Genomic DNA, 13,135 nt, shown 5'->3' on the forward strand with positions numbered 1-13,135 from the left:
GTCAGAACTCAGGGCTTCATCTCCTCTTGTGGGACCATGGGGTACCCGTGACATCTCCTCAAGCCTGTCAGACAAGGCTGTCACCATATTCACCGCCGTCAAGTTATCAGTCTGTCTGCAGATGTTATCCCTCAGTCTCTTGTCTTCCTTCGAGCGGGCTGAGATCTTACTAGTCAGTCCTGCAATTCGGGCCTCTTCCTCCTCTTCTGGTGTAATTCCCTCAGCCGAGTAACCATGGTCCCCATCTGCGTTTGTAACTCCACGGCAGGTAGACACGCCAATGAGCCGCAGATTTTCCAATCTTCCGATAGAGCAAGGCACCACCAAAGCCAATTATGATTAGCCCTGTTATCAAAGTCCAAAATATGAATGGATCCTCTGCCACCTTCGATGGACAGTTGCTCCAGACACACAGGGCACCAGGAATTCCAAGCGTCTCACACGTAACCAGAGGCAAGAGTTCCCGAGGGGCAGAGTGGTTCTCCTGGAGATTCTTTTCTTTGTGAGAAAACTTTAACCAGTTGATTAGCTCAATTTTCAAAAAAAGAGTTATTCCAGAATAGCAGATCAGGGTGCACAAAAGAGACAGGACAAGGACACTGCAAGCAAAGTAGAGTAGGAGCAGAGAGAAAACACGTCTGCACTCCTCAAGAGGTGGAAGAAATGATAAGCTAATTGGTTTTAGAAAGAGTTAACTTCTAAAAGTTAAAATTTTTTTCTATTTCCTGGCTGAAGGTGGAACGAGCTCACCAGGTTGCCATGGTCCTGGACCCACAGCTCAAATTGCGTTCGGTGCCAGCTTACCAGCATGAAGACATCATTTCACGTGCCTGTGAAATGGCTGCTGAAAACAGAGACGGCATGACCGGCGGCGGAGGCACAGGCGGTGACGAGCGGGACGCCGATGGCCCACCAACCCCTAAAATAAGCCGTAAAGAGGGATGCGGGAACAACGGCGGCACCTCAAGGGGGGGGACCTCCTCATCTTGCACAGTTTCTGGTACTGACGAGAGCCAAAGCCAAGTTAGACAAGAGATTTTCCAGTACCTGGCGGAGCCTCTCCTTCAAGGCACCCCTGATCTCTTCCACTACTGGAGCTCGGCTGTGGGGGAGAAGTTCCCCAGGCTTGCTCGCCTGGCGCTGTGGCTCCTCGCTGTGCCCGCTGTGGGCATACGCAGCGAGTGTGTAACTGTGTGCGAGCAGAGCCTTGCTATGAAGCGGCGGCAGCAAGTAACCACTGAAGAGATGAACAAACTCATTTTCCTTCGTTCTAACTTAGGCTAGAAGAGAAACCCAAACAACCCTAACCAACCAAACCTTCACCTCCAACCAATGACTTAAGACTATTATTTATATGCTGTAGGTTTAGACCAACTGTAAACTTCAATGTGTATGGACGTAAAATGAGAAGCTATCTACAGGAAAACTCATTGTATAGGCTGCACACACCCATAAAACAAAATGGCTTGTTAAATATTTGATATGGAGAAAGGACTGTTGTCAAGTACTGTGGACAAAGGTTAGGGGTGGAACGTTACCTCCCAAAAGACGATTTCGCTGTCCTCAGTTTGGGATGCACGGGTTGGCGTTTGGTACACTCACGGCCGGTGATTTACACTAAACCGCCACAAAAGGCTATAATGCTGTTGTTCTTACTGGATGGCAACATTTTCAGGTAAAATCAGTTTTCACTGCTTGAAACTACCGTCACAGACCTCTGAAAACACTCCTCCTCGACTCGTAGTCCAGCAGGGAGATCGCAGTAAATACCGTAGTACACACACCATGTAGTAGAGTTACTGTAATATATTCACTGGTGTGTGTACTGCCATTACACCTCTCAGCGTTGTGCTAGGTTTATGAGTTACACACATTTCTACTGTGTATTTTTTACCCTTAGATGAAAGAGGCTAATAACAAAGCTAAATCAATGCCGCTAATTCGACCTCTGCTTCAGTGGCTTATTTGCATGCAATGCACTGAACTGCATGCATTTTTCATCCACCAGAGTATACAGATAGCTGATTAAACATTAATCCCTATATGATGCCTTCCTCCTGGTTTACCGTCTCAAGATGTAAAGCAAATTCTAGCGAGTTTTCATTTTAAAAATGAACTCTTACGCTGCTTCAGGCGCAAGTCAAACTGCTAGACTTGCACAAAAGGCCAAAATTGTTTAACCGAAAAAAATGAGTCTTAACTGCGTTTTCTTTCAAATATTAGTTTGACAGAATGAGTGTGGTCAGCTACTACACTCAGTCATACTATAACTTTATCGCCACAGCCTACAGGCCTGTTGTTCTGCTGTGATTCTAGGTTCCAGTGCAGCTAATTCAGGAATGTCAGGAATGGCTTCATGTTTGCCCGCTGTGTACTTGTATGTGTGTTAAAAGACTTGTTTCCAGGTCATTTACAATAATTTATGTTAGTTAATATTCTTATATCATATAATGGTAAAATAGAAGCAGTCTTCCTCGTATGAGCAGGAAATTTCTCTCTTTTTTCTTTTAAAGCAATAAGCTTTACTGTCGGCCATGGTTCACTTTCATCTGTTCAGAATGACTGTTCTCATGATTCTCCTATGGTGGATTACAACACAAAGCCAATTATTTGTTTGTGAAATCAATGAGAGCTTTCTCAGGAATGAGTGCAGCAGGCACCGCCACTTTTTCCTCACTGTAACCGAAAAACACACCAAACTGTGACCTCAGCGCCGAGGCATGTACTGAAGCGTGACTTTTGCGAAACGTTCCACCCCGAATGCAGTTAGTGCCATTAGCAACAAACGAAGAAGCGGCAGCGTCGCTGAGGGTTTATTTTTTATTTTAGGGCGACGCAAATTCTGCCAGTACATTCACTAAAGTCAACACGTGCATACTAATGAAGTGATGTTATTTTTATGGATCGTAGAATACATTTCATGAGCTAATACCTCCCAAAATGACTTTGACGAATGGAAGTTACTGTAACATGTTTGTTGCCTCTGGTACTAATTTGTCAAGTACTAGTTGTCATGTCTGTTTCTGGGCCTTAGTTTCTTCATGTTATCACCTTAAGCCCTACAAACATTCTGCCTTTAATTTTGTTTAATGGCCTTTTTTACTTGTTTTTTTCTACTCCTATAGATTCTGAGTGACAGGGCCATCTAGTGGTCAAATGTGGACTGTTTATTCATGAGAGCGTTATTTAATTGTTCAGTTTTAGTGTGTTGTGTCTGTGTGTGCATAAAACAGATCAGGAACATTTTGAACAACTACACACTGAAGCACAAATATCCGCTGTATTCACTTGTACTGAAAGGAGACAGGAGTCGAGTTTGTGCCACTTTAACAGGAGCAGGTAATGTTGAAGCTCCCGGTCATGTTAAGGTGTGACACTGCCCTCTGGCCCTTTCAGTACACCCGAAGCCTGTAAAGTGGACTAATTTAAACATCCATTTCCAGAGGTTTCAATATAAATATATATGACTATATTTTTATTACAGAAATGAAAAGGTTGTGACTTATTTGACTGATTTTGACCACATTAAGTTGACTGATTTCAGATTCTTAAAACAACACACGTTTCAGGTCTGACAGTCTGTAAACATGTAAAAGCGTGTGGCTGAACTATAAACACACCTTCACCTGTAGAGCTTTCTATACGTGTTTTTCAGATGAGGCCCAAATCATCATCATCATCATCATCTCCAATGAACTTAATGTGACACAGGAAGTTGGAAGTCAGTGCAGGCAGGAAATAAACAGTGTAGTTTAAACTCCAGCTCATTAACATATGTCCACCTGTTTTTAATGTTACCTTTCATTAGACTTGCACATACAGTAAGGCCTAGATTTCCTGAATATGTCAAAGTTGATCAACTCTCATTACAGGTGTTTAAAATACTGTAGCCTCCTTACCTCTGCTCGAAGCTTTGTTTTGTTTCTTCTTACTGACCGATCAGCTCTTTTTGTCTGTTTTACATGTAGGTTCTCAATGAACTATTGTTATGTCTGGGTGTATTTGGGTTATTTAACATTGAAGATCATTCACATTTGCATTCTGTTTTTATAGAGTGTGGAGAGCCAGTGTAACCGAGGCACACCTGATTGCATTTGAACTCCTACAATCAATATGTACACTGCTGTTTTCAAACTGATTTATGTCACATTTATATTTTGGTAAAAAAAGAAAATTGCTGTAAATTATATTTAAAATTTTATTTTTAAGTATCGATCCACTGTTTTACCTCAATAAGGTGTAATTTAGTGATTGAAAATCAGTTATTCATGCCAAATTTATCTTTGGTTTAAGACCTGGTCAAAATACTGTATATGGCTTTGTGATTTTAGCAAGCAGTGACCCTGGGCTGAACTGATGAAGGGATTTTTATTACAGTTTTTGAATAAGTATTTTAAATACTGTAGGATATGCTCTGGGACAAAATGCCATTGTTGACCTAATGATGTCAACTTGATTTTACCTAGAAATAGCATTGTTTTGGTTGATTAAATGAGAATTATATCTACGATATGCATGCTTTTAATAAGAGTACTGATATATAAAGTTATAAGCCAGTGTTTCTCATCAGATGGAAGCAAATTACCTTGGCTCTGACTCCACAGTCGTCAAGACGACACCAGAGCAACAGATATATATATATATATATATATATATATATATATATATATATATATATATATATATATATATATATATATATATATATATATATATATATATATATTTATATATATTATATATGAAAATGTAAACTTTCAAGGTGGGAGTAGTGATGCTGATAATGGTTTGGTGTGTCTGGATTGACATCATTCATTTTCAGAGACTGTACTATGTAAATACAAGATAACTGCTGTTTCTACGCCACAAGGGGGCGCCTTCATTTCAGAGATAAAGTAGGGAGCACCAATAACATTATACCTCTTTTTTCTACAGTAGCATTTCAAAAGGTTTTGATATACTAGACAACTCAACTTAGATACTGTTATTAGAAATCTGAGATCAGCTGTAAGTTTTATTTTGTTTCAGGACTTTAACTTATTCAGATAATAAAAGTACAAATGTAACATATGGTATAAGAATGCATACATGGAGATCTGTTCTGTTCCACTATGGATTATAGTCTGTATTATCAATTCAGGTTAAAAAATTAGTGTTGCTTTCATCCTATTTTACAGATATTTCTTCCTTTTATACTCTGCAAATAATGTGTTTGATTCTATTCATTTTGCCTTTTTTTATCGCACTTTGGCAGCAGATTCCTGTGTAGATTCAGATCTGAGTTGTCTTATTAGTAAGCCTAATTTATACTTTTGTAGCAACACTATTTTTATATAATGGCAAAGAAAGAGTTGGGTGTTTTTTTTTAAATTTAGTTTATTTCCTGTGTCATATATGGCAGCGCTGTTTGATGTTTCTTGAATACATTACCCACTGTAGTATGTGATGTGTGAATAAACTCCAATTCTGTGTCAAACTGTGACGTACATTCAGTAAGAGGACACAGTGAGGATTTTAACAGTGAAGGACCAAGGGATTTCAAAAACTTTGCATTTTAGACAGGTTTCCAGATCAGGCAAAAGGTGAAGTACAGTTGAAAGCTTTAAAAAAATCTGCTTCTTTATTTATGAATGTTGAGAACTTGAGATGTTATTTGCCTACCTTCCTGTAAATGAGACTGTCTGCTTATTTTCAGTATAAATGAGAACTCCCACCCAGAGAGAAATGAAGCAGAGCTTTCCACAGTGGCTGAGAGGGAGACGGAGGGCCTCAAACACATGTAGCAGAGGAAAGAGGCCTTATATAAGGGCAGCGGGACTGAAGACGCACGTGGGGAGTGAGTGCACAGAGGCCGCTCGGAGGTGCGTGCCACGGCTCCCCGGGGGCTCCGGACAGGAGGGCGAGCGCTGTCTCTCCTCCTGGAGGTGCGGCGGCCGTGCAGAAACACGCGCGGCCTCGTCTCCGCCGCGGCTTAATTTGCAGCACATGCGTTTGCACAAGCCGCCCCCTCCTCCGACAACCCCTCACCCAGCACACGGACGCAGGCCTCCCTACCTCCCTCCCCCCCACACCCTGCCGCTGAAGGTGACGTTCTCCCACCAGCTATTACTACGGTGAGACGGACGCCAAGCGTGCGATCGCTTAATACGGCGCAAAGTGCCTCGCGAGCAGCCCCTCATTTTCAGTCATTAAGGAAAGAAAAATGCGGGGAAAGCGAGACCCGCCCTCTGGACAATTGCTTCCGTTTTGCTCTGGGTTACAGACCTGAACAGTTGCAGATCAGCTATGTGTCAACGGGTTGGAGCGGGCTGCTGTGTCCAAACGCAGCCGTCCTGTCCCCCGCGTGTTAAAGTTTCTAAATGATTCAGTGGGAGGGCATTTTAAAGGGGGGGGGGGGCCCTCTGTAGCGGGACGTGGACAGTAGGTGGCAGTATCTGGCTTCTTATGAGTTACAGGGAGGATCCACTGAAGGGATCACCTGTGCAGTATAATTAAACCCTGTAAAGCAACACTCCACACGGAGGCCTCAGAAATGGATCACATTAATATATTAAGTAGCTTTTCTCACGTGAGGGAAAAGCCTCTGGAACCGCTTAGCTGTTGCTGACGCTCATCCAGGGGCCGTCCCCTGTAGAGCGTGTACTTGGCAGGTTTCACCTGTGTTTACTGCTAAAGGACCCCGTTCACGTCCCACCCCTGCGCTCCTGCACAGGCAGCGCTTCCACCGTGTCCCACTGAACACTTGGGGCCCGGGAGCCTCCGTCACCTGACGCGGAGCGTCCACTGGACTTCCCTCTGCCCTTGGCTGTTGCGCAACCGAAAAGGGACGCGTCCAGGTTTTGTGCGAGCCCAGATCGGGCGGCGCCTCGCGGCTTCGCTCCCACCTCTGGCAGTGACAAGGTTGGCACCTTCGCCCCTGCCCAGCCAGCGGCCGTCACAGCCGTCCCGGCTCTGCAGGGACAGCGAAGGACAGGAAGAAGGGAGTGTTCCGTCCTCCTCCTCCCGTCGTGCGCGGAGAACCCGGCGCCCGGTGCCGGCGCCGCGGTTTCTGCTGCTCAGCAGGTGCTGATTTTATCGGGGGTGACATGAATGTACAGAACTGCCAGGCCACATCCGCCCAGTTGCTGTCAGGTGTCGGTCCTGCTAACACTCCACCTAGCCCCTGACCTCACGGGTACCCAGTGCGCCTGTCTGTTCATCTGCCTGCTCCGCTCCCCCCGCACACCTGCGCAGACCGTGCTTCCACACGTGCACGCACGCCACGCACCCACTAAGCTTTTCCACAGGAGGCCAGAAGATCGGGTTTGTGACCTCCCTCCTTCCCCAGAACACAGAGTTCTTCTGAAGACCCACTATAATAGCGTGAAGTACATAGAGTAATACTGCCCAGGTCCAGGTGAACGTGTCCATAGATGCCAGTAACATTCTCCCTGTAATTAAGTTACTCGTGAGGACTTTCGATCCCGGCGAGAAGAGCAGCATCTGAAATATTTCCAATCTGCCGCTGAGTTACGAGATGACGCCGACGTGTGGAAATGTGGCGTTTGACTCCTGGCCCGAAGACGCGCGTGTAGTCACTGTCTGAAGCCAAGAAGGAGGTCAAGGTTGCGTTTGCTCTGGAGGATATAAATAGGCTTTCAGCGACGTCTCCCCCAATCGCACCGGTATTATTTATTGATCGTGGCCGTGATCAGCGCTGGAGGAGAAACGCGCGGCCGCCTCACCTGAGGATTAGAAACAGGCCGCGTTCACCTGCTGCCACAAGGATTCAATAATAGGACTATTTGTGAATTGACCAACAATAAACATATTTTAGAATTGATGTGTCAGGTGGAATTAAGAGTCTATTTTTTTACTAACCTGGAGCGACTTCCTGCTTCCTCAGACACCGTCCCACGGGTTGAACCTGTGGGTATGTTGTTCCTGGTGATTTTCGACTGCTCATATATGATTACAGAGCTTTTAAATCTGTTTTATGGCTGCGTGTCATGCCTGTGTCATTAGAATATTTGCCCTTTAGTTTTAGTGTTTTTCGAAATATTTAATTTTTTTTTCCTCACCACAGAGCAGCCCGCGCCTGCTCACGCTTCATGCTTGGCCGTCTGCCAGCTAATATCATGAGGCGTCGCTCTGGAGCTGAGGTAAAGAAAGTCCACTTTTAATGATTTAGCATCCCAGTGCCTTTCTATTCTATATTCCATCATCTCATTTCCATGATTTGTAACTGCTTGGTGGCTGGAATTATTCCTCAGGGGGAATAATTCCTTGGCATAGAAGCAGACACTCAATTGAAAATACACACTGGGCAATTTTAATTTGAGAGGATACTGAAAAATGACCCATTTATTAAAGCCGTTTTAATAATCAAAGTTAATGGATCATTTCAATTTTCTTAACTCTGCAATTGCTAAAAGGAAATGAGAGGAGGCTGCTTGGGTTTTGTAATTTGGTTATATGAAATGAGGTGATTTACAATTATACTGTATGTAAGCAAGCTTTTGGTAATAATGTAGTTATATCATTAGGAGCAGACCTTTTTCCACTGTAATGAAGTAAGATGAATGTAAACTTATACAAATATTAACCTTTTTAAAATTATTGCCGCCATTAAGTCGGACTTCGCTGGTAGAGTGCCGTGTGTGTGTGCGTGTGTGTGCGTGTGCGTGCGTGTGCGTGTGTGTGCGTGTGTGTGCGTGTGTGTGTGTGTGTTAATGCCACGGCGAGCTGATTACTATGCAGCCACAGATCTAAATCTCCCACAAGGTGTCTCAGATCTGGAGCCAACACAGAGGGGCCCAAGGGCATTACAGGTGCATCACGATGACGCACAGCGCTCATCAATGTCCTAGTCCTTGACAATGTCATTCTAAACTGAGGAAAAAACAGGAGCTTCTGGGATCCGCTGAGCCGCGGAGGCTTGTTTACATTCCCCACTTTTCTTGCTCCTCCTAATGCTTTGTGGCGTTCCTTTTCCTCTCACTCCTTTTGTTTTGGTTGACGCCAGTGCCTGATTGTTGGGAACGAAAATTCAAGTTGATTGATCAGCCCGGGGGGGTATTGATCGAGCTGATCCTCTGCCGTGACCCTTGACCTTTCGATTGACAGCAGCCCCTATAATGAGCCCGCAGAAGAGAGACCGTAGGATTGGGGGGTTTTGGGAACAGCATCTGTTGGGGGGGGGGTTAGAAACCCAAGAGGCACCGAGTTGATTGAGCTGAGCTGTATGTGCGTACACACACACACACACACACACACACACACACACACACACACACACACACACACACACACACACACACACACAGCCCAGCTCAATCAACTTGGTGCCATTGTTACATTGCAATGCCCTCGATAACCCCAATTTTCATAATTGGCTTTTGCATTGTGTGGCCCAGACAGATTAAGGTGCACTGTTGCATTGTTGGCTGCGAGTCAGCATGTGCTCCCTGTTTTCTCATCTCTGTGCAGCATTAGACATCGGTTACTGCCGCCGCAGCACGTGCCCCGCTGCTGCTTAGCGTCACAATAAATGCACTTTTGTTTTTCCAGCCACAGACAAATGCACATTATCCTACAAAACAGCATATGAGTTCAACAAAAGCCTCCCGTTCTTCTTCATGCACACACTCTTTACGACGCACCCAGAGTCATATACGTCCTTCACAAAGCAGACTGCATTGGACGTTGTTTACCAACCACATTCTCGACATTCCTGCCATATTTGTCTTGGTTGCAGTCTGCTGGGGACTGCACTTCCACCCAGTGCTTTGAACCCATACGGTAAAATGTATAGAGATAATAAGTGGAGAGATCCATGCAAGACGCCAGAGGAAACATTCAGCGTGCAGGTGAATAGTGGCTTCATTGAATAATGAGGCGTGGACGTATTAACGACAGCAAAAACAATATTAAGAATAGAACCATCACAGTTTTATGCATCTGTCTGAGGTTTGTCGTCCTTTTCTGCTGCTTTGTGGTCTTTGCTGTCCAATTTGATTCATCTCCATTCAGATGCACAGAGCATGTTGAAGTCAGTCCACATCTGAGGCCGCGTTTGAATCCGTTGTCTGTCGTTATCGTGTGGAAGGAGTTAAATATGGTTTTATCTTTCGTGGGCGCTGGGTCGCTCTCCGCAGACACCTGGAGGCAAATATTTGCCTTTTTTTTGTTTTGTGTGTGTGCTCGGTGAACGCTCCGCTGGGTTCACCGCTAGTTGTTAACTTTAAGTATCATTTGGTGCTGGGCAGTAAAGTTGTGATATGTAAAACCCACTCGCTGAGTAAAGGGGAACTATAAACATTTGTGAGGCTGAGGAAAGTGCGGGCTTAGTGATACGTGTCTGTGTGATTTGTCACCTTGAGGAACAAGACAGTGGAAAAAGGCCTCGCTTACATAATGCAGGCTGCACAATGAAACTATCAAGAGCTGCACTTTTTCATGCATCTTTGCCACAATTAAGTGCAATTTCCCCTTGTTTCAGCTCCACTAATTAGGCCTCTGCTACAATAAGCTGGGGGACAGTTTGTTTTATCCAAAGAGCCTCTTAGAAGTGCAACAAGGAAGGTTTGACCTGTAGTTTAGTGAATTCAGGGTGAAAGCGATGCTGAAAAGCCAGCGGTGACGAGCTGCAGGCCACTGCATGGATTTGGGTTTCTCTCTCTCTCTCTCTCTCTCTCTCTCTCTCTCTCGCCCTTCCCTGCCCTAAAGCCAGCTTCTGGTCGCCCTAAATGTTTTTAATAACACCAAGCCATTTTTCTTCCAATGGGCCATATCCCATTCACCTTACCAGACATTTTCCACCCGTCCTCACCCAGATGGATCCGAGCGCCTCGTGCGAAAGCCTTTCGAAAATCTTCCAAGAAATAATTTCTTTCCCTCTTGCTTTCTTGGAAAGCCCTCAGCTTCTGCCATCGTTTGGTGAAACGGACGCCTGCGCCAGATCGTTGTCAGTCGATGCCTCAACCTGGTTAATGCCACGGCAGAAACCACTCCACTTTGTGTTTTTATGGACAAGCGTCACTGCAACTGTATTTCAAGTAGGTCGGCTAATGAGCTTTTTAACCATCTCCATATGGACGTGCTCTAACGTCTAGACGGAGGGGCAGTGGTGGTGGCAAGCCGTGGTGCTGACTGAGCTCTACTCTGCACCCCTACACGTATAATGCTTCGCCACAAGCAGCAGAATTAAACTGGGGGCAAGCCTGGGTTGCCGGCGGGGGACCTATAACGAGTTATTGTTTACCACACGTCCAGGATCCAGGATGTGAGGATGATGAGGAACACGCCGCTCGCTGGAAAATCTGCCGCTGTTGTCGAAGAGTTCATAGAATTCTGTTTTTTTTTTTCAGGGTGATTTCTCTGATCGGTTAAAAATGGACCGAGCGCCATTAAGCTGGAGGCCGACTTGTGTCCAGCTCCAGCAGAAAAGCTGATATTCCGCGCGACCTCTCTCGGCCTCGGGCGGCGGTTCACCTGCTTTCGTGCCGCATCTTGGATCGTGTTTTGATTTTTTCAAGCCGAGACACAATAGCGGTCTCCATATGTGGAGTCCACAGCTGAACTGGATGCCCTTCTGCGCTAAGCGCATATAAATGACAGCTGTCATAAGCATTAGACAAGAATTAACCCGCTTTACTAATGTATACATTTTCCGTAATCTTTAAATATATTGTGTATAGAAGCAGCAAACAACACCTCTGTGTTTCCCAGAAAGCGGCTGCGTGACTGTTCTGGTGAACGTTTCTGAGCAGCGGAGCCGGCGTGGGTCCGTCCCCAGCACGGGATTATACTCTTAAAGGCTTTAATGGCTATTCTGTGGCGGCATTACGTTTGAAAGAGCCACTGCCTTCCAAGGTTCCGGCCACTATTATGGGATGCTATTGTCACTGCGGCTTTGCGTGACCACTGTCATTTTTCCATTCACATCCCGTTCAGACGTTTGCCGTATTTACCGTGAACCTAATCTGCATTATTCTTTAATGTGTTAACATCGTTGACACTTGAGTGTGGATCCTTTTACTCTCCTCATCATCCACCATCACGCATTTAGATTTGCACTTTACCACAGTCACAGATTAATCTGGGTGCACTAATGGATTATAGGACAATGCCCCCCCCCCCCCCCCCCCCCCCCCCCCCCCCCCCCGGTTACACTCACAGTCACAGATTATTCGACAATACCGCAACCACTTTGCTGTAAATGGGAAGTAACGGAGAGAAAGCAGTAGCTGCGTCTCCTGTTTAGCGCGAGTGCTGTAAACGGGTGCGGTCGGTCTTTGATGCATTAAAAGCCGCCGGACATTAGCAATAACAACACAAAGGTCAGGTGGACGTGCGCCAGCGCCGCCGCAGCAGCGGCTCCTCACACGCCGACTGGCCCTCGGCCCTGACATCACGCCGACTTTTCCAACTCCGCCACTTAGATTCTTCTGCAGGGACAGTCTGACCCAAGGAGCAGCAGTGAAGAATGTCATTACGGAGCTGGAGATGTCTCGCACCCGCTGACGCGATGCCCTGGCACCTCGGCGGGGTCACATTTCCACTTGTCCACAGGGTCAACTTCTAGTGAGGGATGAAAAAAAGTTCAGTTCTGGGACTGAGTGAGTTATTTTTCACGACAACAAAAAAAATATAGGTCAAATCCCAAAAATGTATTTTACCACAATGCAGTCGCCAAAGGCGAGCAGGCTCATGGGAATCAGGGGTTTCTGAGACCGGCACCCAAACAAACCAGGGTGTGTGTTGACAAGCTGTCATGTGAAGGTTTGGGCACGCGGAGTTTTCCACTGTGTCCTTTGGAAAAGATTTAAATTTGTGGTCCGTGTGAACCTGGCGCTCAGGGCCCTTTTCAAGGTCAAACGCCCCCCGAGATGTCATTTCCACACAAAAAGGTTAACGCGCGGGGCAAAGTCGCGGCGCGCCACGAGGTGGGAGGCAAATATTGAACGTTTGTGCCCTCCCTCCTTTACGGCCGGTGGCAGGTTCGCGCTCTCTAAACACACATCCACAACAAACAACTGCGGGAGTGACATTCCAGCTGACGGTCTCCAAGGAAAGCCGTTAAAGATAAAGTCCCTCTCGCTTCTGAGTCACGGTTTTCACAAAACACGATTGTTTTGGTTTCACTCAGCAGCTA

General features: G+C 45.7%; 1 protein-coding gene across 7 annotated transcripts in view; it reads left to right on the forward strand.

Annotated features, from left to right (window-relative positions):
* znf618 (zinc finger protein 618) overlaps window positions 1–5,476 on the forward strand; it is a 29,492-nt gene extending 24,016 nt beyond the window's left edge. For all 7 annotated transcript variants that reach the window (XM_029168801.3, XM_029168802.3, XM_029168800.3 and 4 more), the window contains one exon: window positions 736–5,476. In XM_029168801.3, coding sequence (XP_029024634.1) covers window positions 736–1,284 — 549 coding nt within the window. In that variant the 3' untranslated portion in view covers window positions 1,285–5,476. The remainder of the gene's footprint in view (window positions 1–735) is intronic.
* Window positions 5,477–13,135: the final 7,659 nt, after the last annotated feature.

Source organism: Betta splendens, chromosome 12, assembly GCF_900634795.4.
Source record: "Betta splendens chromosome 12, fBetSpl5.4, whole genome shotgun sequence".
In the NCBI taxonomy this organism is placed as follows: Eukaryota; Metazoa; Chordata; class Actinopteri; order Anabantiformes; family Osphronemidae; genus Betta; species Betta splendens.